This window comes from Stegostoma tigrinum, chromosome 14 (genome assembly GCF_030684315.1).
Source record: "Stegostoma tigrinum isolate sSteTig4 chromosome 14, sSteTig4.hap1, whole genome shotgun sequence".
NCBI classification, from domain to species: Eukaryota; Metazoa; Chordata; class Chondrichthyes; order Orectolobiformes; family Stegostomatidae; genus Stegostoma; species Stegostoma tigrinum.
Genome location: NC_081367.1, coordinates 51,747,395 through 51,772,232, shown reverse-complemented (window position 1 = coordinate 51,772,232; position 24,838 = coordinate 51,747,395). Strand labels below are relative to the sequence as shown.

At 40.9% G+C, this 24,838-nt stretch overlaps 2 protein-coding genes across 5 annotated transcripts in view; one reads left to right on the top strand and one right to left on the bottom strand.

The window, feature by feature from the left end:
- The window catches only part of daw1 (dynein assembly factor with WDR repeat domains 1), a 51,815-nt gene extending 27,893 nt beyond the window's left edge, over nucleotides 1-23,922 (top strand). The window contains exons 7-13 of one of the 2 annotated variants that reach the window (XM_048541865.2): nucleotides 4,798-4,905; nucleotides 9,918-10,024; nucleotides 10,633-10,735; nucleotides 13,031-13,145; nucleotides 14,622-14,698; nucleotides 21,735-21,879; nucleotides 22,722-23,922. In XM_048541865.2, coding sequence (XP_048397822.1) covers nucleotides 4,798-4,905; nucleotides 9,918-10,024; nucleotides 10,633-10,735; nucleotides 13,031-13,145; nucleotides 14,622-14,698; nucleotides 21,735-21,879; nucleotides 22,722-22,756 — 690 coding nt within the window. In that variant the 3' untranslated portion in view covers nucleotides 22,757-23,922. Of the gene's footprint in view, nucleotides 1-4,797; nucleotides 4,906-9,917; nucleotides 10,025-10,632; nucleotides 10,736-13,030; nucleotides 13,146-14,621; nucleotides 14,699-21,716; nucleotides 21,880-22,721 lie in introns of both variants that reach the window. The other variant, XM_048541864.2, reaches the window with a different exon arrangement.
- Nucleotides 22,022-24,838, bottom strand: part of sphkap (SPHK1 interactor, AKAP domain containing) — a 439,339-nt gene continuing 436,522 nt past the window's right edge. For all 3 annotated transcript variants that reach the window (XM_059651148.1, XM_048541821.1, XM_059651147.1), the window contains exon 14: nucleotides 22,022-22,136. The gene's annotated coding sequence lies outside the window, so the exon portion shown is untranslated. The remainder of the gene's footprint in view (nucleotides 22,137-24,838) is intronic.

Below are 24,838 nucleotides of genomic sequence, written 5' to 3'. Positions count from 1 at the left end.
GTCTTTTTTGCGAGCAAAATGTAGATGTTTTGCGAAGCATTCATCTAGTCATTGCTTCATTCCTCAAGTAGAGAAGACCACATTGTGAGCAGTGAATGCAGTAGACTAGAGTTTGCGAATTGCTGGTGAAGTGTTCCTTCACATGGAAGGTGGTTTGGACCTTTGGACATTGGGGAGGAAGGATGTAAATGGGCAGGTATGGCACCTTCACCGGTTTCCAGGGAAGGTGCCTGGGGCTTTGGGCCGTGATGAGGGTGAAGGAAGAGCGGACTGGTTGTCCCAGAACGATTGGTCCCTGCAAAAGGCAGATTCAGGCGGGGAGGGGAATATGCGTCCAGTGGTGGCATCTTGAGGGAGATGGTGGAAATGATGTTTGATGATCTTCTGGATGTGGATGCTGATGGGATAGTAGGTAAGAACAAGGGGAACTCTATCACTATCGCTGGAGGGACGGTATCAGGCGAGGGCAGAAATGCGGGAGATGGGTCAGATCCAGTTGAGGGTCCTGTTGACAAAGAAGCTGGGGAATCCTCGGTTGAGGAAGAAGGTGAACATCTCGGAGGCTCCCTTGTCGAAGTTGGTCACATCTGAGCATATGTAATGGAGACGGAGGAACTGAGAGAATGGGATGGAGTCTTTACAGGAAGCAGACTGTGAGAATATATTGCCCAGGTATCCATGGGAGCTAGTGAGTTTGTAGTGGATATGAATGGCCAGTCTATCCCCAGAAATGGAAACAGACATGCCGATGAAGGGAAGGGAGGAATCAGAGATACACCAGGTGAAAGTGAGGGCAGGGTGGAAATTCGTAGTGAAATCGATGAAATTTTCCAATTCCAGTCGAGAGAGGGAAGCACCACAGATGAATATCATCGATATGTCAGAAAAGGAATTCTGGGTGGGGGCCAGAATAGGACTGGAACAAGGTATGTCCCACATAGCCCACAAAGAGACAGGCAAAACAGGGACCCATATAGGTACCCGTGGCCACCCCTCTGACCTGAACAAAATGAGAGGAGTTAAAAGAGATAACAAGATGTAGATCTGGATGAACACTGCAGGCCAAGCAGCATCAGAGGAGCAGGCAGGCTGATGTTTCGGGCCTAGACCCTTCTTCAGAAAGATAATTTGTTGAGGGTGACGACAAACTTGGCCAAGCGGAGAAGGGTGGTGGTGGGTGCAGATGGCTCAGGTCTTTGTTCCAGGAAGAAGCAGAGAGCTCTGAGACCATCCTGGTGGGAAATGGATGTTTCAACTTGTCAGAGTCACAGTCATAGAGATGCACAGCATGGAAACAGACCCTTTGGTCCAACTTGTCCATGCTGAACAGATATCCTATATAAATCTCATCCCATTTGCCAGCGTCATTCCAAACCCTTCCTATTCATGTACCCATCCAGATTCCTTTTAAATGATGTAATTGTACCGGCCTTCACCACTTCCTCCGGCAGCTTATTCCAGACATGTACCATCCTCTGCATGAAAAGATTGTCCCTTAGGTCCCTTTTAAATCTTTTCCCTCTCACCTTAAACCTATGCCATCTAGTTTTGGACTCCCCCAGACCAGGGAAAAGACCTTGTTTATTTATCCTTTTCATGCCCCTCATGATTTTATAAATCTCTATAAGGTCACCCCTCAGCCTTCAAAGCTACAGGGAAAATAGCCCCACCCTATTCAGGCTCACCCTAGAACTCAAACCCCTAACCCTGGCAACATCCTTGTAAATCTTTTCCAAACCCTTTAAAGTTTCACAACATCTTACCAATAGTCGGGTGACCAGAATTGCAAACAGTATTAAAGTACTCTGTCCAATGTCCTGCACAGCCTCAATATGACATCCCAACTCCAAACTCAAAGCACTGCCCAATAAAAGCAAGCAACCTATGAGTGTAAAGGGATTGCATGCTAAAGAGGAGGCGCTTGGAGCTGGCAAATTGGAATTTTTAAAATCGGCATAACGCGTCAGTGGAGCCATGGATGTATGTGGGCAGCATTGAACCAGGGAAAAGAAGACTGAGTCAAGTAGGAAGAGATGTGTGCTGTTGGGTAGGAGCAGACTGAAACAACAGGTCTCCCGGACAGTCCTGTTTGTGTTTATCTGGAAGGGGGTAGAAGCGAGCTGTGTGGGGCTAGGGGACTATTAGCTTGGAGGTAGTAGGGTGAGGTCACGAGATGAAGTGAGATCAGTTACCGTAGTAGATACAGTGGCCGGATGCATCATGGTGTGGTCATGGTCCAGGGGAGATAGGAGGAGAGCTGGCGCTGAATCTCTGCAATGTCGAGGTCAGTACGCCAGACTACAACAGCACCACCCTTAATTGCAGGCTTAATAACAAAGTCACTGTTAGATCTAAGCACATGGAGGGCAGTCAGTTCGAAAGGAAAGGAGTTGGATTTGGTGATGGGGGGCAGAAAAATTGAGGCAACCAATATCATTTCGACAGTTCTCAATGAATAGATTGAGTGCAAGTAAAAGGCCAGAGGGAGGGGTCTAGGTGGAGGGAGAGTTTTGGAACTGGGCAAGGGGGTCTGTGGGATGGGGAGAGGAATCTTGCCCAAAAAAATGGGCATGGAGGCAAGGACGGTGGAAGCAGAGTTCAACCTCATGACGTGCTGAAATTTGTTAAGGTGGGGATGCAGAGGATTAAAGCTGAGGTCTTTGCTGAGTGCAGAACGTTCAGCATTAAAGAGTGGAAGGTTCAGAGGGGTGGTGAATATCCAAAAGGAGGTGGGGTTGTGGGAGGGGATGGAGTCAGACAGAAGGGGAGGGAATGAAGGCTCCAGAGGGCCATCGGTATCCCTGAGTTGTTGCATTAGTCACTAACAGTCCCCACTAACAGCTATTCATCCTGCTGGTCAGCTTGTTATCAACTCCTTTGTCTATCTAAGTGCTTTTCTCTCTCTTCAGGCTCTACCCTTTATCATATCATTTACTCCGTACCCTATCTCCCTCCTTATTTTCTGCATACAAACCAACGTTTTCCCAGCCACCACCGTTTCTGAGGAAGGGTCACTGGATTCAAAACATTGACTGATGTTTTCTTCACAGACGGTACCGGACCTGCTGAGCTTTTCCAGCAACTTCTGTTTTTGTTCCTGATCTATAGCATCCACAGTTATTTCAGTTTTCATTTGCTATTCAGTAACCCATGTGGTAAAATTACATCTAATTCAGTGTGCTAATTGTCTTCTGTGAGGGATCCTGTCAAGTTCCCCCATAGGCCCATATTGTCAATATTCCAAGACCCTCCTGAACCACTATATTAATGACCTCCCTGAAAAGGTTTACTTAGTCAAACAGATCACACCCTTTATGAATCAACATCACCCCTTTTTGTCCAAGTGTCCAGTACTTGTCCAAGTGTTCAGTTACTCTGTCCTTAGTGATAAAAGAGATTTCACCATCTTGATATCAAGCTTAGAGACCTGTAGTTACTTGGTTCCTACCTCCCTCCTTCTGAAGGAATGAATTAACATTTCTAATTTTCTAATCCAAAGGGGTAATTGCTGAGTCTGGTGAGTTTTAGAAAATCTTGCTAACACGCCTGCAATTTCCTGTTTTGAACACTTCAAAGTTGAAAATTGGAGACCTATCTGTCTTATATCTCATTACTTTCTGCATTACCATGTTTTAGTCTTGCACTGAATCCACTAAATTCTTTGTTTATGTTTTTGTTTAGGTTTCCTTGTGGTTGTAGTGCTTTGTTCTTTCCCTAAATAGTGAAAAACAAATGCAATGTATTCATTTTAACATGTCACCCATTTCAGTAGATACACAAACTCAGTTGTGAACATGGATAATCAGAGGATTACTACTGCCTTTGGAGATAATATGAGTATGAAAGGCCACTTATATTGTCTCCAAAGGCAGTAGTAATCCTCTGAGTATGAAAGGCCTCTTTAAGGATAGAAGAATGTTACTAGGCTGGACTTTAGTTCTTTTCAGTAATTATACCAAAAAATGCAATTGAAGAACCCTTATAATCCGTAAAAATATTCCTTGGGTTCTAGAGCTCAGACTTAACAACTAACTGCAGTTATTCATTTATATAATTTCCATTCTACTCAAACCAGAAAACAAAAATCATGTTAATCCTGAATCTTCCAATGACAATATTTATAACTTAAAAAGCATATAAGGTTTATAAACCTTACATGTGTGCAAATATATGGATCTTGCATCCATTGCATTGAATGGGAGACTTTATTGTGCCACTTTTGGCCTTCATTTGAATTCTGATAATAATGGAATTTCATGTTATTGTGAGAGTGGACCAGGGAATGCGTGAGGAAAATTGGAAGAAGGTATGTTAATTATTGGGCAACTGTTACATAACCTAAGATACCCTAACCTACATCTCTTTAAATTAGTAACTTGTACTGCTCTGTAGTTTAGTTCATTGCAGCATCCACTTTAGTATCTTTAGCATTTATGCTCCAATCAATACTGTGCTTTTTTTGGTGTTTTATATAACTGTAAGAATAATGATTTTAAACAAATTAATGCTTGCAAAAAAAAATTCAGTGGTTTAGCTGAGAAGTTCTGATTATGTCTAAAAATCTGTGGTTCTGATTTTGTTGAGTTGAAATGTTTTTATTTCCGTGATTGGATACAGTTTTATGTAAGCCTTTTAATTATACCAAGAGTACTGTCAGAAACAACTGTGGCAGTTGGTACCATTTGCGAAAGGCCTAATATAAATCAGTATGATTTTTAATTGTTCTATGAAACTGTTGAACATTTTTCTTTCTAGAGATTCATATTTTTAATTTTTTTTCAAAAAAATCTATTCCAGGTATGTTTATCATTTAATCCTCAAAGTACCCTGGTAGCAACAGGCAGTATGGATACGACAGCAAAGCTCTGGAACATCCAGTCTGGAGAAGAGTCTGTTACACTAACAGTATGTATAAAGAAAAATGCTACAAATTCTTCTTTTTAATTTTATTCATTCGTTCATAGAACGTAAGTATCATTGGTTTGTGTAGTGGCAGGGGAATGTGTTGATGAGTAGTTGAATTCACAGTACTGTTGTACTGCTGATTCTGGTGTCTTGGTTGATACTGGGTGACCTGTCTAGTACAGAGAACAAAGTAGTAGTGCGCTTGGCAATTTCAGAGGATATTTAAGAGTCAGTCCTACTATTACAGATCTGGAGTCATATGATAGCCAGAGCAAGTGTTTTGATGGTGGATTTTCCTTCCTAACAGGACGTTCATAAACCAGATTTTTTTAGGCCAATAAAATTAGATTTGCTTGTAATTCAAATTTCACCATCTGCCATGCTGTGACTCAAGCCATTGTCACCAGCCCGGGTGTTCAGTGATAATACCACTACATTACTACCTCCCCCTATGGTAGTAATTTTGATCGTAGACAAACAATGGTTTACTTTTTAATATTGTTCCTTTAGCCCTTTGTCCATTCAAATCATTATGTAGGGAGCATGATTTGCTAATATTCGTTTGCCATTTGTCATCTGCTATGTCACAGATTATTGTAAATTAAGACATCAGCAAGATGTTTGACAAGATTCCATATGATGGACTGATTAGCAAGGTTAGATCACTTGGAATCCAGAGAAGTCTATCTATTTGGTTACACAATTATTTTGAAGATAGGAAGATAGAGTGTGGTGGTGGGGTGTTGTTTTTTGGACTGGAAGCCTGTGACCAGCAATGGGCTGCTAGGGTTGGTACTAGTTCCACTGCTTTTGTCATTTATATAAATGATTTGGATGTGAGTATAGGAGGAATAGTTAGTAAGTAGGGGCGGCATGGTGGCTCAGTGGTTAGCACTGCAGCCTCACAGCGCCAGGGACCCGGGTTCGATTCCAGCCTCGGGTGACTGTCTGTGCGGAGTTTGCACATTCTCCCCGTGTCTGTGTAGGTTTCCTCCGGGTGCTCCGGTTTCCTCCCACAGTCCAAAGATGTGCAGGCTAGGTGGATTGGCCATGCTAAATTGTCCGTAGTGTTCAGGGATGTGTGGGTTATAGGGGAATGGGCCTGGGTGGGATGTTTCAAGGGGCGGTGTGGACTTGTTGGGCCGAAGGGCCTGTTTCCACACTGTGGGGAACCTAATTTAATCTAATCTAATCTAAGTCCGTAGAAAACACTAAAATTGGTGGTATAGTGGACAGTGAAGAAGGTTATCTCAGAGTACAATAGGACCTTGATTGGATGGGTTGATGGCCAAGGAGTGGTAGATGGAGTTTAATTTAGATAAGTGTGAGGTGCTGCATTTTGAAAAGGCACATCTGGGCATTATACACTTAATAGTAAGGCCCTGGGGAGTGTTGCCAGGCAAAGAGACCTTGGGGTGCAGGTTCGTAGTTCCTTGAAAATGCAGTTGCAGGTAGACAGGGTAGTAAAGAATGCTTTTGGTACACTTGCCTTTATTGGTCAGTGCATTGGCTATAGAAGTTGGACTGTCATGTTGCAGCTGTACAGGACATCGCTACGACAGAAACTTGGCAGAGTGATGGACAAGATGTTGCCAGAAATAGAGGGTTGCGTTTTAAGGACAGTAGGAGGGTGACTTTACAGAGGCCTGTAGCATTATGAGGGTATAGATAAGGTGAATGGCAGGTGTCTTTTCCCCAGGCTGGTGGATTTCAAGAGTAGGGGCATATTTTTAAAGTGAGAACAGAGGGATTTTAACAAGACATGAGGAGCATTTTTTTACACAGAGTGGTTTGTGTGTGGAATGAAATTCCAGAGGAAGTGGGTTGATGCAGGTACAGTTACAATATGTAAAACACATTTAATAAATACGTGAATTAGAAATGTTCGGAAGGATATGGGCTAAACACAGGCAGGTGGGACTAGTTTAGTTTGGAATTATGGTCAGTCTGGACTCAAACATAGAATATCGAACAGTACAGCACAGTACAGGCCCTTTGGCCCACGATGTTGTGCCAACCTATTATCCTCCTCTAAGATCAAACTACCCTGCATACCCTACATTTTACTATCATCCATGTCCCTATCCAAGAGTCATTTAAATGTCCCTAATGTATCTGACTGCACTACCACTGCCGCCAGTGCATTCCACGCACCCACCACTCTATGTAAAGACTAGTTGGACCGAAGGATCTGTTTCCATGCTGTATGACTCTATGAATGTCTGACATAAGGCACGTTTGGAATATTGTGTTCAGTTGTGTTTGCCTTTCTAAAGGAAGGATGTTATTAAACTTGAAAGGGTACAGAAAAAACTTACAAGGATGTTGCTGGGGTTTGAGGGTTTGAGCTATAGAGAGTTTATGAATAGATAGGGGTTATTTTCCCTGGAGCCTCAGTGGCTGAGGGGTGACCTTATAGACCTTTATAAAATCATGAGGGGCATGGATAGAGTGAATAGTCAAGGTCTTTTTCCCAGTGTAGTGGAGCCCAAAACTAGAAGGCTTAGGTTTAAGGTGAGGGGGCCAAGATTTGAAAGGGACCCAAGGGGCAGAGTTTTCATGCAGTGGATGGTGCGTATATAGAATGAGCTGCCAGATGAAGTGGTGGAGGTTTTTGCACTAACAACATTTAAAAGACATTTGGATGGGTACATGAATACGAAGTGTTTAGAAAGTTTATGTACCAAATGCTGGCAACTAGGACTGGGTCAGGTTGGGATTTCAGGTCAGTGCATACGAGTTGGATTGAATGACCAACACAGCACTGTTTCTTTGCTGTACAACTCTGTGACTCTAAGACCTTTCCATGGATTGCCACCTTGCTATGGTGGAGAGCTTGAGTGTTACATTGATTCTGAAGCAGTTCTCAAGTCCTGGTAGGGCCATCCATGATGGTAAGGCTGGGGTGTAGGAACCAGATGAAGCACAATCCAGAACAAGTCCTCAACTGTGATCCAGGTGGAAGATACTCATAGATATCAATGGCTGCGATGGAGGATGAAGGCTACAGATGTTGGAAGTTCCCTAGTCCTTGAGGTTTCCTTACCACTGGAAGTGGATCTACTATCTGTCAAGGACCGTGTGTCTGCCTATGTCCGACAGCATTTGTATGTTAAAAGATGTGTTGCATGAGGTATCTGCTGAAATGACCAGTGACATGTAATTTCTTTGGTGGAAAATCATACACTTTAGCGAGTGATTGGCAATGATGGTGTAAATCAAGTTCTGAATGGCTGATGAAGAATCTGCATGAACCAGTGTGGGTCGACAGATTTAAGGCCTTTATACTTTTGAGAATAATCAGTGTTTTTATCAACTTTAGTGTTTTGTTGGATATTAGTCAAATTTAAATTAATCTGATTTGTGTTGCTAAGTTTATTTTCATTGATGTCTAATAATGTGGTTCCCACTGGTTCACAACCAAATAAGTGTACTCCAGTCTATACACACTGGAACACTAGAACTCTAAATATAACTAGTAACTAGATAACCACCATAAGAACAGTATCTTACTGAGAAACAAGAAAGAACAGGGTTTGATTTCAAACTCTTTAATCAGAATTCCTACCCTTGGGGTCCCAATGCACTATCACCGCCCACCCTCCTCTTCCTGCTAGCTAGGTTAGAACTTTGGGATCTTTGTAGTTTACGCTCATCACATGGTTTTGAAGTGTGCCTGCTTTCTGAAGTTTTTGCAGTTAGTTCTCTTGGTTTGGAACAGGCCTGTGTCTGCAAGCTCTTGTTCAGATAGAACTGGTTGGCTTCCCCCTTTCCAGATGTCCTTTGTTCCAATGAAGCTCTTGGTTCAGCTTCCCAATTCAGCTTCTCTGTTCAACCTCTCGATTTGGTTTCTCTTGGGTCCTGCTTTGGAAGCTGCTTGTTGGGTGTTGAAACCTGTGGGGAAACAGTTCATGCAGAAGCTTGTTGTTGAAAAAGGCCATCTTCCTCAGGCGGTGTGAAGGTGCCGGTTTTGGACTGGGGTGGACAAAGTCAGAGGTCACACGCCACCAGGTTATGGTGCAACAGTTTTAATTGAAATCACAAACTTTCGGAGTATAGCTCCTTCATCAGGTGAAGTGACTTCACCTGATGAAAGGCCTGCGCTCCGAAAGCTTGGGATTTCAAATAAACCTGTTGGACTTTAACCAGGTGTTGTATGACTTCTGACTTTCTCCTCAGTTGAGATCAGGGCTGGCATTTCTAGTGACAGTGTCCCTCCTTATCTCCCCTCAAATTTGTAGATTTCTGTAATCTCTTGATGTTCTGTTCAGAATTAAGTTGGCTTTCCGATCATTAGAGTATGCGTGAATTGGTTTTGATCAAATTTGAATGTCCACTGTCTCTAAAGGCCCCATCTGTGTGCGCTGTGTAGCCTGAGCTTTTGGGTCTAAATAACACCCAAAAGAACTGAGGATGCTGAAAATCAGAAAGAAAAACAGAAAGTGCTGATAGAGCTCAGCAGGTCTGGCCGCATTTGTGGAGAGAAATCAGAATTAATGTTTCAGGTCCGGTGAATCTTCCTCAGAATGATGTGAGGTTAGTTGGTTTTGGTTGATTGTTCCTTTGGAGAGGAGGTGTAAATTGGGAATCCAGACTGAACAATAGTCCCAGACAGCAATCTCCATTCTCAGACCTGCTGGATGTATATTTGTTGCAGACTTATTCCAGCTTTCATTTACCTTTTAAAAGTTTTGAAAAATCCAGTATTTTAGATATTGGGGATTTTAGCTCGATCCTACATTGGTGCCACTATTTAGCTGAGACTTTAAACCAGGATTCTGTCTATTTCCTCAGTTGGTATTAAAGGGTCCCTTTATGAGGTGTTCTTTTTATGTCTTAGTTAATTATAGGTCTCAACCAAAAATACTACGAACATTATCTGAAACTTATCACATTACTATTTGTGGGACTTTGAAGTAGTTAGATTAATTGCCATGTTGTCCACATAACAGTGACTTCACTTCAAAAATACAACTTGTTGCTTTCTGATAAACGTATTTTTTTTCTTTCAGGGACATTCAGCTGAAATCATTTCTTTATCATTTAATACAACAGGGGACAAGATTATCACAGGCTCCTTTGACCATACCGTTTCTGTTTGGGATGTGGGATCTGGCAGGTGTGTAAACTGCTTAATCAGATAGATCAGTTTGCACCTTACAGCATTTAAATGAAAAATCCTTATTTATAAAGTAACCTATAGTGTCTTATATCTTTACACAAATTATGGAAAACATAATTTCAACATAAACCCTTGGGTCAAAACAACATCCACATGCCACCAATCATCTCTACATTTCTTACTGGCCTTTCAATCTCCTTGTATTCCTTCTGATCCCAATATTTCCATTGTTTTAATATTGTGTGTCTTTTATTATGTTCCATTCATTATCTGAAAACAAAGAGACACAAATGTCATCCATTGTGTTTCTTTGTACACAAAAGAAAATTAATTAAGTACAACAAATATTTTAAAAGTTAATTCCTTTTATAAATCTATACTGATTATCCCTGTTTAGCCCATGCCTTTCTAAGTGTTTGTTAATTACTTCATGTATTATAACCCAGAATGTATCCACAAGTGAAGTAAAATTAATTGGCCTATAATTTGCTTGTTTATTCCTTTTCCTATTTTTCCTAATCTAGAACAGGAGTTTAACACTTGTTCATGTTGAATCAATAGTTAGAGAATATTAACTGGCTGTTTTTAATTCTCTGATCCATTAGGAGAATGCATACTCTGATTGGACATCGAGGAGAGATCAGCAGTGCACAGTTTAACTGGGATTGTTCGCTCATTGCTACAGGATCAATGGACAAAACCTGCACAGTAAGACACTCACTAAATCATTTGCCATACTCTATAAATGCTTGCAGCTTTATTAAGAAAATTGCACTGGTTTCAGATTGTGGGTCTGAACTTCATTTTTAATTTTAAAAATTGTCTCAACTTTAAAATTAAAATAACAAACTTGAAGATAAATTTGTATGGCTATCTAATTTTGCCAACTGTGAATGGGTTAGTGCTACCAATATTCAGGTCTTGATTCCTGGCAACTGTCTTTTATTGTTGAACAAGAAGTGATGAAAACAACTGTGTGGTGTGTTTCATTTTTTTTAATGGGTTGAGGGATCATGATTTATTTTGAGCCTGTGCTGAGCAGAAAAAAAAACACTGTTTACTGAGGTATTGGGAGGGCTTTTCATGCTGTTTCTACTTTGATACATAAATTGAAATGTCCTCTGGAAATAAAATGTCAAATTATACATGTAGATTGATGACATCAGCTGCAACTTGCCACCACTTGGCTTGTCCTCTCCATTGTCTGTAATTACCATGCTGCATTTCCTACACCAATTGTTGGAAACCAGGCATTTCTTTTATTAAACATTGGGAAGCCTAATGCTATATTCTTCAGTCCTCAGCATCATCTCAGCTTCTTTAGCCACTGATGTAATAATTGCTCTTGTCTACTTTTTGAGGTTGGAACTGACAATTTGTAACCTCAACATTCTATTTGACCTCATGCTGAGCTGAGGACTCTATTAGCAAGACTTACTTTGCAGTATTGCTCTGCTTCCACTCATTTTCCGCTCAAACCAGTGTTCAGGCCTTGTTTAAGTCCAGCCTTGACAGTTCTTGTGTTTTCCTGGCTAGTCTCCCACCTCTGTGAGCTTGAGGTCATCTCCATTTTTGTTGCCAATACCAAGGTCTCACCCGGAATTCCATTCACTCTTCATTCATTGTCCCTGTGTTTACTGATATACATGGTTTCCCTTCCAGCATTGTGTCATCTTTAAAATTCTTGTCTTTATGTTTAAATTTCTCAGTGGCCTTGCCTCTCCCTGCCTTTGTAATCTCTTCCAGTTCTACAAACTTCTGAATTTTCCTGCAAATGTTCCATATCCTCAATCTTTATCCCTTCCCCATTAGTCACTGTTACTTCAGTTAAGCTCAGGAATTCCCTTCCTAAATCTCTCACTTCTTTATCTCTCTCTATTCCTTTGAGTTGTTCCTTAGAATCTATCTCTTTGACCAATCTTTATTCATTTTTCAGCTATCCAGTTTTGTACCTCTGCTACAATTTAATCTTATTTATTGTATATCAGGCTTTGGGAGGGCATTACTGCATTAAAGCTGCTTTATAAGAACAAGTTTCCAGTTGTTAAAAGTATTTCCTATCATTTAATTTCTGCCATTTTATTTGTTTCATGATTTCTCTTAGGCTGTGTAATGTAGTTATAGTTTAAGTCTGGCAGTTATTAACATAGCACATCCCTACCAATTTGCTGTATCATATTGTGACCAAGAATAGGCTCATATCTGCAGTTTTCTTCTGTGGTGAACCCTTGCCGTTGATCAGAGGGTTGTTCATGGGAGTAGCTAGAATATACAAGAGGCTTTCATGCAGACTCTTGTACATCTCCCAGCAGTTTCACTGGAACTCCAAGTGTAGGATGCTAGTTTTCTGAGTGAATGGTAGTATCAAATCAAAACTGGAGCAGAGGATAAGAACATTGTAAATTCCGAACCCTGCAACTTAATGTTTCCCTGGTCCTTTTTTCTTAGCATTATCATAGTGATTTTTTGATGCTAGTCAGGGAAAGAAGAAATTGCCCCATATATCATAGTGTAGGACAGTTAGAGGTAGAAATTGAATCTTGATTATATTGCTTTACAAGAGTAAGGTGATTGCCATGAGTCCTAATTTAGGCATCCAGTTGCCTACATTCCAATTCACCTTAAATATTACTGATCTGAAATTTGATTGGGACATTTGTCAAGTGGTAAGGGTGGCTATTGAACAGGCATTAGAACCTTGAATGTGTATTGAAGGGTCTTTTTCTGAAATGAACTGACCTGAACAGAACAGATGATGGTCCTGCTCCACTTGTGTTTCTTGTCATGGATAATTTGTACTTAATGATAACCCACTGCACCCTATCTTCTGCAATTTCAGTTCCAAGCCTTTTTATGCACCTCCTGGTGCAATGGCAAACCTTTGAGCAGATTAACTGCTTCTTCTGTTGTTTGAAGTGCAGAGCAAGATATTTCATATTTCTTTCATTCAAAGAGCCTTCAACAGTTAATTAATTTGGTTCACAAATATTGATTATTCTCTAGCTTTGGGATGCTGTCAGTGGAAAATGTGTGGCAACATTGTCTGGACATGAAGACGAAGTACTGGATGTTTGCTTTGATTACACAGGGCAACTTATAGCAACTGCATCAGCCGATGGTAGGTACACTAATAGTTGGGTTCATGAAAAGGAATAGCGTGTTAATTATACTTATTTTATGTGTTGGTGCATCATGCCCCTCTTTCAGTGAAATGTTGTCACTTACACTGTGTAAGAAATCTTATAAGGCAGAATATAATACAGTGTTATACATCTGATATAAGACCATAGTGCAAAGGTCCATCCTACTTTTCTGAGGAAAGGCTGCATGTGGGCTTCAGAAACAAAAAAAAAACAGCAGTTTCTGGAAAATCTCAGCAGATCTGGCAGCATCTGTGAAGAGAAATCAGAGTTAACTTTTCAGGTCCAGTGACCCGTCCTCAGAACTCAGGCAACATTCTGAAGAAGGTTCACCAAGCCCAAAACTCTTTGCAGATGCTGCCAGACCAGCTGAGCTTTTGCAGCAATTTCTGTTATTGTTTCTGATTTACAGCATCTGCAGTTCTTTTAGTTTCAGCTTGCACTGTCCACTTGGAGCCCTCCATTGACTTGGGCACACTCAATTACATCCCCTCTGATCTCTTCAACATGAGTTGGCGGTAACTCTACAACATAACCAACATGCAATATCAGGATTCCAATTTTAGGTAAAGCTATCTGGTGATGCCTACATGTCCATTCTTGAGAAAAGAAGCATGAAAGAGTAAGTAAGCCAGCAGCAGAGTTATTTAAAGGGCCAAGGATCTTGATTGTAAAAATATTCTAAAAATTTAGTTCCATTGCAAAGTGTCTGAAAGTACTCTGCAGTGTTTTTAGGGGTGCATGAGTGTATTTGTTGTGGAATATTGCAGCGTCTTCAGTAATGGCAGAAGATTAGGTGATCTGTCCATGTAAAGATTAGATTCCCCACAGTGTGGAAACAGGCCCTTCGGCCCAACAAGTCCACACTGCCCCTTGAAGCATCCCACTCAGACCCATCCCCCATAACTCAGACACCCTGAACAATTCGGGCAACTTAGCATGGCTGATCCACCTAGCCTGCACATCTTTGGACTGTAGGAGGAAACCGGAGCACCCGGAGGGAACCGTGCAGACACGGGGAGAATGTGCAGACTCCACACAGACAGTCGCCCGAGGCTGGAATCGAACCCGGTTCCCTGGCGCTGTGAGGCTGCAGTGCTAACCACTGAGCCACCATGCCGCCCATAAAGGTATAGGAGCCGCTGTGTCAATGCTTTTGAACCTGCACCATGACAGAGAGTCCATTGAACAGAAATTTGGATGAGGGTAGATCCATGATATGTCCTTGGCTAGATCAGCAGTCCACTAATCTTTGGAAGGAATTACAAGTTTACTATTGGCTTCTGATGTCATCCCTATCTGGCGCCTAAAAGCCAGGGAGCAGCTAGTACTTTGACTTATTCCCTGTCAATAATGGCTTTTGAATTTTATCATACTCTAATGTGCAATTAATTATAAGAAAATTCCTTACTTCCATTACACATATTAAAGCTAAATGTGTCCGCTATTTGAAGGTACTGCAAGAGTTTACAGTGCAGCAAGTCGCAAGTGTATGGTGAAGCTAGAAGGCCATGAAGGAGAAATCTCCAAGGTATGTTTAAGAAAACTGGCTGAAGAATTATTCCCTAAAAGATAAGATTTATAGGTGGAACTTGAGTAGTGCCCAAAATTGGCAAAGCACTTGCTTCAAACACTGGCAAATTTGCCTTCAGGCTTCATATTGCTCATGAGTACCAATGGTACGTCACTCAAATTTATCCAATGGAAATACAGACAAGTGTGTACAAAGAGCTAGCCAGTCAGTCTAGTCTTGGGATGGGCTCAGATGCAACAATAGACCAGAAGTTGTTTTTAAGTGGGTCACAGAAGTGCATTCCTGCTTGTCCTAATTGTTGAGCCGCCTTCAGTGGTTTCTTTGAGGATGGAAGGTTGGGCCACTCAACCTCATACAACAAAGCAGGCAGACAGGCAGGCATGGGGGTGCAGGGAGAAATAAATCTGCTGCAGAATAAAAGAAGGGCTGATAGGAAGTTGCTGAAGAGGTCAGCAGCAGGGGGATGCTGCCATGCTCTGGATAAAGTGCTGAGAGAGGTTTAATGACCTGAATGGAGCAGAAATAATGAGTGGCAACATTCAAGTATGACCTGATCTGAATGTTCTCACAATCCCTTTTGTTCTGCTTTCAAGCCTACTCTCGCACATCATTCTTTGTATGAACCTATTTTGCAAGTAAGTTCTTTCCTCCCTGCTAAGACACTTCCTTCCATCTACATTTGACCATGCACCACTGCTACCAATCATTATTTTAATGTAGTAGTGCATATATCCCTCATAATAATCCTCCACAAACATTGTCTATCCACCTTTCCAAAAATTTCACATGCTTCTAGGTCTCTTCTTCCTTGCAGTAGAAGAGAGCAGAGAATACGAAGGAAAAGCAGACAAGTGGAAATGGCTCTCCAGTAATCTCCATAATGACAATTGTGGAGGATCAGGTGCTGAAGACAAACACCAAGATTTGGAATGACTAACCACTGGAAATGGGATCTCCCATTTAACCCGTGATAAAATTAAATAACAACCACATGGCATGTAATACTTACTCAATTTGACTTTATATCAGAAACCATTGCAATGTAATGGGTACAATTACGAATTATCACCCTCTTACCTCTTACAATACAGTCTTAGTCTTTATTTTCCATGGCTCTTTAGTGTCACATAGAAAGTGACACCCAAAGAGGGTGAAGACTCCTCAGACATAGTGACTCAGACTGAGGATGTACTGGATTGAAACTCATGTACACTGCTCACCAACTCATATACATATCTAAGTGAAATTGCAAGACAGCTCGTTAGCAATATTCCCTTTAAACGTGTAGCCAATCCAGCCATTCCCACGAAGGCCGAGAACAAGTCTATGCTTTTAAGTTACTACGTGTACACAGTCAAGCAAAATATTATTGGGACCTTCGCCTTATAGGCAGCGTACAATGAAGAAAGGGAATGTTGATTGCTGGGAACTCACAGGATATCTCACATATCACAAGTGAGCAGGAGCAGGTGGCAAAAATAACGTTAATGGAGGGTTCTGTTCTGAGATGCAAAGGCTAAACCTTGGCACTGTTGATGAAGAGGACGTCTCTAGAGCAACATTGAGACATTGGTGAGATTTTGTCAAAATGTCTAGCTGTAGTATGCAAGATTGGAGACATATTGGAAGAGTCTGTCTTTACCTGTGGTGTTTTCGTACTTTGAGCTGATATCTACACGCATAGAAAGATTGATCGCTTTCGTGGAGGATCCATTTAACATTTGGTCAAGTGTGTGCTGGTCAGTGGGCTCCACATTTAATTTGTCATGTTAATCAGGATTGATGAAAACTTAAACTTGGCTGTTCAACAAAGTGCTCATTAGTTCATTGTTAGAGGAAAGGTGTACTGTCTCCTACACTGATGACCATGGCTGACCCTGTATAGATCCAGGGGTGGAGTTAGTTGGAAATCATTGGCAAGGCTCTTTTGGGCTCCAAAGCTGAGAGGACATCAACCACGAACATCGATCAGTCACAGCAAAGATATGAGCAGCCTGACCGTACCTCTGTTGAAGTCACAGGTATTACACCACATAGGACAGTTAAGAAAGGAATATTACATTAGTTTTTAATACAGTGTTAACTTGTTAATTTTCTGCTCATTTTTGTGTACAATAAAGTGTATTAGATTGGTTCTCTTCCCCATGTTGCCCATCTTCTCACACTGATTAGAACAAGCTCTTCTGCCTTGTGAAGAATGATAAGAGTTAGAGTTGAGCAATTGGTAATTATGAACAGGATTAATTGTTAATTTTGGGACAGCTTTGTACAAGAGATGGGAGGAGGCTAAATGGGTTAACAATTTGGCTCCCTGAGGAGTGCCTGCCTCTGTTTAACTGAATTATTCCTGAATCAAGCTGACCTGGACGTCTTAGCTAGCTTTGTATGCAATTGATAAGGTTTTTGCCATATTACCCACCTCACTCTCCTGCTTCTAATGCAGCACCTCCTGTTTTTCTGAAGAAACAGTGTGCTCAGCAACTTTCCATCACCAGAGATCCACCGCTTAATGCTGTGCTGTGCAAGCCATAGCAGACAATCATTATTGACATCAAAGAAAATTACAGCACAGGAACAGGCCCTTCGGCCATCCAAGCCTGTGCCGATCGAGAACCTCTGTCTAACCTGTCATCTATTTTCTAAGGGTCTGTGTCCATTTGCTCCCTGCCCATCCATGTACCTGTCCAAATATATCTTAAAAGACGCTAACATGTCTGCGTCTACCACCTCCGCTGGCAACGCATTCCAGGCACCCACCACCCTCTGTGTAAAGAACTTTCCACGCATATCTCCCTTCAACTGTCCTCCTCTCACTTTGAACTCATGACCCCTAGTAATTGAGACCCCACTCTGGGAAAAAGCTTCTTGCTATCCACCCTGTCTATACCCCTCATGATTTTGTAGACCTCAATCAGGATTCCCCCTCAATCTCCGTCTTTCTAATGAAAATAATCCTAATCTACTCAACCTTTCTTCGTAGCTAGCACCCTCCATACCAGGCAACATCCTGGTGAACCTCCTCTGCACCCTCTCCAAAGCATCCACATCCTTTTGGCAATGTGGCAAACAGAACTGTACACAATACTCCAAATGTGGCCGAACCAAAGTCCTTTACAACTGCAACATGACATGTCAACTCTTGTACTCAATATCCCGTCCAATGAAGGAAAGCATGCCATATGCTTTCTTGACCACCCTATTGACCTGCGTTGTCACCTTCAGGGAACAATGGACCTGAACACCAGATCTCTCTGTACATCAATTTTACCTAGGGCTTTTCCATTTACTGTATAGTTCGCCCTTGAATTATATCTTCGAAAATGCATCACCTCGCATTTGCCCGGATTGAACTCTATCTGCCCAACTCTCCAATCTATCTATATTCTGCTGTAATCTCTGACAGTCCCCTTCACTATCTGCTACTCCACGAATTTTAGTCTCATCTGCAAACTTGCTGATTAGACCACCTATACCTTCCTCCAAATCATTTACATATGTCACAAACAACAGTGGTCCCAGCACAGATCCCTGTGGAACACCACTGGTCACGGGTCTCCAATTTGAGAAACTCCCTTCTACTACTACTCTCTGTCTCCTGTTGCCTAGCCAGCTTTTTTTATCCATCTAGCGAGCACACCCTGGGCCCCATGTGACTTCACTTTCTCCATCAGCCTACCTTATCAAACGCCTTACTGAAGTCCATGTATATGACATCTACAGCCTTTCCCTCATCAATCAACTTTGTCACGTCCTGAAAAGAATTCTCTTAAGTTGTAAGACATGACCTTCCCTGCACAAAACCATGTTGCCTATCACTGATAAGCCCATTTTCTTCCAAATGGGAATAGATCCTATCCCTCAGTATCTTCTCCAGTAGCTTCCCTACCACTGATGTCAGGCTCACTGGTCGATAATTACCTGGATTATCCTTGCTGCCTTTCTTAAACAAGGGGACAACATTAGCAAGTCTCCAGTCCTCTGGGACCTCACCCGTGTCTAAGAATGCTGCAAAGATATCTGTTAAGGCCCTGGCTATTTCCTCTCTCACTTCCCTCAGTAACCTGGATAGACCCCATCCGGACCTGGGGACTTGTACACCTTAATGTCTTTTAGGATACCCGACACTTCCTCCTTCCTTATGTCAACTTGACCTAGAGTAAGCAAACATCTATCCCTAACCTCAACATCTGTCATGTCCCTCTCCTTGGTGAATACCGATGCAAAGTACTCGTTGAGAATGTTACCCATTTTCTCTGACTCAGCGCATAACTTTGCTTCTTTGTCCTTAAGTGGGCCAATCCTTTCTCTAGTTACCCTCTTGCTCTTCATATATGAATAAAAGGCTTTGGGATCTACCTTAACCATGTTTGCCAGCAATATCTCATGTCCTCTCTTAGCCCTCTTAATGCCTCGTTTCAGATTCACTCTACATTCCCGATATTCTTGCAAAGCTTCCCACAATATATCAGATTAGTTCGTAATGAAAGTCACTGCCAGATCTGATGAGGCACCTAAAACACATCTTCAACATACCTATTGTTTGATCTATCACTGTCCTAGTCATCAGATGTCTTTCTCTAGGGCATCACTGTCTGGCGTCCTGGTGCGTATCATCGACCAGATCATCCGAGAGTAGCTGTGTGAGCTGTCTTGGCATCTTGCACACGTTTGCATGTTTTATTTTGAGGTTGTGGATGAACTGAACGTTGATGGAGTGGAATCCTCAGCATGTGAAGGTGGCTGGAGTTCTTGGATTAAAACAGTTCTCTAAAGCTAGTCAGTATGACAAACACAAGTGCCCACTTATTCTGACGGGAAAGACCAGTTGAAAATTTAGTGTAGGCCCTGTCAAACTTTGGTCTTCACCATATTATGACACTCTGAAAATATAATGTGCAAATTTCTGCGAGGTGACAGAGGTGAGAAAAAAGAGTGAAATGCTGTAATGTCTTTGACAGGCCGTGGTAATGCATGACATTATGATGCATTTAGCAGGAGATCATGTTCCAGGAGGCTGCAAGTGTCTATGATCAGCTGACAGAAAATCCCAAGTCTTTTGAGGCATTGTTGCTTCGCACTCATTGAGAAGCCAGCAGCAATCCAATCTTCCCACAATATATGAATACTTTTTACCACTCACAATCCACTCACTTTTCAAGTTAAAATTGCTCCCATTGTTTCATTTACAATATCATACTAAGGGAAACAAGATTACTTACTATCCAGCAGCAATTAATTAACGGTGACAAAAAAATCTCATGGAGTAAGTGGGATAACAATGAAAACAATGCTTATAGGTGTTGTGTAGTCTGATTATCATTTAGGACTTTTTCTCATTATTGCAGCCATGTGTATGTCAGTCTCGAGTTCATGGCATAAGTGAAGACATTGTGACCAAAGGATGTAGGATTTCAGTTAACGTCATTATTCTCAGGATAACTGTTCCCCAAATGCTGTTTGTTAAGTATTTCTGCACAATTGCCGTGAAGCTTTAGAGCTGTTTAACCTTGAAATGTTTGAAATAGCTCTTAATCAAATGTAAACCTTTGTCCCAACACCGACAAAAGAGGATAAAGGCCAGAACTGAGCAATGTTGATGTTTAAACTTTTTTATTGCTCTAAAAACCCCAGAGGAGTTTTACTTTCAATTTATTACACTTCTTTGAGGAGGTAACAAGCAGTATAGATAAAGGGAAACCAGGATATGTAATATATTTTGATTTCTAACTGGTGTCTGTCATGGTAGCTCACACAGATTATTGTATGAATGGTGACAGTTTGGGAAAGGAGGAGGTGCAACACAACCTGGGTGTCCTTGTACACTTGTCACAGGTGCAACAATTTGTGAAGAAGACAACTGGTATGTTTGTGTAAAGGAGCTGCAATAGTACAGGGCACTGGTGAAACCACACGAGGAGTGTTTTCTGCAGTTTTGGCCTCTTTATCTGAGCAAGGATGTTCTGGCTATGGAGGGAGCGCAAGAAAAGGTTTAACAGACTTGTTCCTGTAGAAGCAGAATTGACCTGTGATGAAGGACTTGTTTGGTTAGGACTATATTCCTGGAGTTTAGAAGACTGAAGGGGACTCTCATAAGACTTTAGCAGAACTAGACAGGTTAAACGCAAAGATATTCCCAATGATCGGGGAGACCAGAACCAATGGCCACAGTTTAGGGATATGGGATAGGCCATCTAGCACTGAGATGAGGAGAAGTTTCTTCTCCCAGAAAATTATGAATCTGCAGAATTTTCTGTCACAAGAACTTGTTGAGGTCAAAACTTTGGATGTTTTCAAGAAGTTAGATGTAGTCCTTCAGGCTAAAGTCAGCAAAGAGTATGGGAGGAAAGGGGAAGAGGGTACTGAGTTGGATGATCAGCTTTGATTACACTGAATGACATACCTGGCCTGAAGGGCCAAATGGGCTGCTTCTATTTTCTGAGACTTCCTAGCAAAATAAGAACTCATGGAGTTTGGGGTAATACATTAGCATGGATAAAGTTGAGATAAAGGGCCATTTTCACTCAGGGTATTGAATCTGTGGAATTCTTTACCATAGAGGGCTGTAAAGGCTGGATTGTTTGTAGAACTCAAAGCTAAGAGAGACAGATTTTTAATTAGTAAGGGAATCAAAGATTATGGGGATGAGCAGCATTCTCTCTAATTTTCTTTCCAGCTGTATGACAGTGACTTCCAGAACTGGAAGCCAGTGTCACGATTGGTGTAGAACCTTGAAGTGAGCAAATGCACAGTTTAGAGAAAACATTGTGGGTAAGTCAGGAAACATGTGGCATAGACAGCAACACATTGCTTGGAACAAATCAGCTCCAAGAAACCCACTTTGTGCCCTCACCAGCTGATCAAAGCAGGCATGTTTAAAAAAAATGTTTTGAGTTGACAGCATTTGCATTTCAACTGTAAAAGTACAATTTTTACTCTCTAGAGTCTTTTAGACAATTGGAGTAATTGCTGCCATATGAATGCAATATTGTTCTTACATTACAATGCTTTTTGTCAGATTTGTTTTAACCCTCAGGGCAGTCGCATTCTTACAGGCAGTTCTGATAAAACATCCAGGCTTTGGGATCCTCGCACAGGCCAGTGTCTTCAGGTGTTAGAAGGTCATACTGATGAAATTTTCTCATGTGCTTTTAACTATGAAGGAAATGCCATCATCACAGGTATTGTATAAAATGATAATTGAATAATATTAATTTTTTTGCCATCATGATGATAAAAGCAAATTTAACAGTAACTTTCAAAAGAAAAGTGAATAGATGCTTGGAAAGTAAACCTTACAAGGCTATGGGATCAGATCAGGAAAGTGGGAGTAATATGATTGCTGTTTCAGAGTTGGCCCAGGCACAATGGATTGAATGGCCTCTTTATGTGCCATATGAGTCCAGGATTGTCTTTTTTTCTGCTCTTCCCCATGCGCCTGGAAAGCACAGAAAGATTCTTTCCTAATTAATAGTACAGGAAAGTTCGATTTAATACATTTTTATTTATCCACTAATACTTCCTACATTTCAATAGTGACTACAGTCAAAAGTACTTCATTAGCTATGAGACATCTAGTTGTCTGGAAAGGTGCTGTATAAATACAGGTCTTTTGTTTTCTATTCTAACGACTTCATCACTGGTGGAAAGATTAGTCCTTATGATGAGACAAGCAAACAGTTCTATCCTGTATTAGATTACATGCTTCAATTCGCTACCTAATATGTATGAAATACAATATTTAAAATATATATGTCACTTGATGTAAATTTAGTTTTTATTGTTCTTGATCCAAGGATCACCAGCATGCCCCTGGTCTGTGAGCTGAGTAGACCAGTGTTTTCATTGTGTTTACTGGCAATATTCAACTTCTATATAAGGCTAATTAGTGCAAGTCCAAAAATAAATGATTTGTAGAAGAATACATTTGATTTCCACTATTAATTCTTAAATGTTTTTAAAATCACTTGGCTTGCTTGCTGTAGGAAAAATGATTTTTTTTCTTTTTGTTGTTATAATGCAGGAAGCAAAGATAACACTTGCAGGATATGGCGATGAATGAAGATAGTTACAAAAAAACTATAAATTCACACTGATAAACACTGAAGAATGCTGTTATGTTGTTGTATAAGTAGAGTCTATATTATTTCAGACATTCATCGTCACAAAGGACTTCTATAAAGAAATCTAAGCAACACGTCAGTTTCTTTGTTATGTAAAATGTTCTTGCAAAGTAGTACCAAACAAGGTACGTCAGCTCAGCAGAGAATCATCTTTGATAAAGGAATGAGTTGCACTTCTGACTGCAACAAAGCTCTCATGCCACAGCAATTTTTTTTCCCTTTTTAACAAGGTTTGTTAGAATTTTAAGCTTTAATGTGGTTAATACATGTTTTAACAGTTCTGAAGTTTGCAAAAATTAAAAAATCTAAATGTGATCGTGTTTGATCGTTATGAGTTGTTGCAAGTAAATTCATTGCTTTTATAAAAGTACCACGATTACTCTGAAATATTCTGCCTTAGGAGCTAACCATCTAAACCTCCTTCAATTTGTTTACAAAATAGAAGTGGAATTAGGAGTTCTTATTTCGATATCGTGCTGTCTTTTTTAATCCTACCTACAATGGTATCCAACACTGATTGGAGATCGATTATGACCGATGTTCAACATTTATGAATGCATACTCCGGCAGGGAATCTTGTTTACCAGCTGTTGAAGTAACAGATCACAGGCTTTTCCTTATGACTTTCCAAGTTTTAAAATTAAGGAGTGAAAAATCACGAGGAACTTATTTGCAGCTTCCCTTCATGTGTAGGCACCAACTGTAGGCCAAATTTTAGAGTGTGCATTTGTTCTGCATTGTAAAAGTACAACGGTTGAATGTGACAGTAGGGTCAGGTTGAAGATGAATTTTATTGGTCCTTCCCACATTCATAATAATGTTGTCAACAACAAACTTTGATATTTTTATTACTGCATGTTAAATTTTCAGTAATTAGTAATGCACATAGTTTATTTTCATGGCTGCTTCATAAAATGGAAAAATGAATCTCAGTTGTACAGGGAGGCAGACTTGGAGCTACACTATCTTTGGCAATTGCAAAGGAACTCTTGCTACACTTTAATGTTTGTAATATTTTTCTACATCACAATGAATTGTTACAATAATAAATAACCACTTTTTGTGCCTACCTCTATTGGAATTTGGCTGACCTGGGTCAGTAAGCAAATGATTGGTTTAAACCTTTTCCTTAACATCAGTGACTTATATTTTTCAGTTTAGGTGTTCTTCTGTATCACATCTCTAATTCAATTAATTGTTTGAAACACTGTTAAGAAACAGTCACAGCTCAGTTGGTAGCTAGCCCTCTTGCTCCTGAGTCAAAACATTCTGGATTGAAGCCCCGTTCCAAAAACATGAGCCGAAAAATCTAGTTTGGCAGTCTAATGCAGTGTTAAGAGAGTGCTGTGTTGTCAAAGATGCCATTTTTTGGATACATTAATCTGAGGCCTTGCCTTATCTCTTAGGTAGACATAAAAGGTCCCATGACACTATTGCAAAGAAAAGCAGGAGAGTGATCGGGGTATTCTGATGAATATTCATCCTCAGTCAACATCCTCTTCACTAAGATTATCTAGGCAATATGTTACTGGTTGTAAGAACATCAGAACTAGGGGGAGGAATAGGCCATCTGCCCCCTCGAGCCTGCCCTGCTATTTAATAAGATCATGGCTGATCTTTTTGAGACTCAGCTCCACTTACCTGCCCCCACACCATAACCCTTAATTCCTTTACTGTTCAAAAATGTATCTAGCTTTGTATTAAACATACTCAGTGAGGTAGCTTCAACCACTTCACTGGACAGGGATTTCCACTGATTCACAACACTTCGGGTGAAGGAGTTCCTCCTGACCTCAGCCCTACATCTGCTACCTTTTATTTAGAGATGATGCCCCCTAGTCCTAGTGTCACCTGCTAGAGGAAACAACCTCCCTGCATCCACCTTATCTATTCCCTTCATAATCTTATATGTTTCTATAAGATTTCCCCACATTCTTCTGAATTCCAATGAGTATAACCCCAGTCTACTCAGTCTCTCCTCATAATCCAATACTCTTAATACTGGAATCAGCCAAGT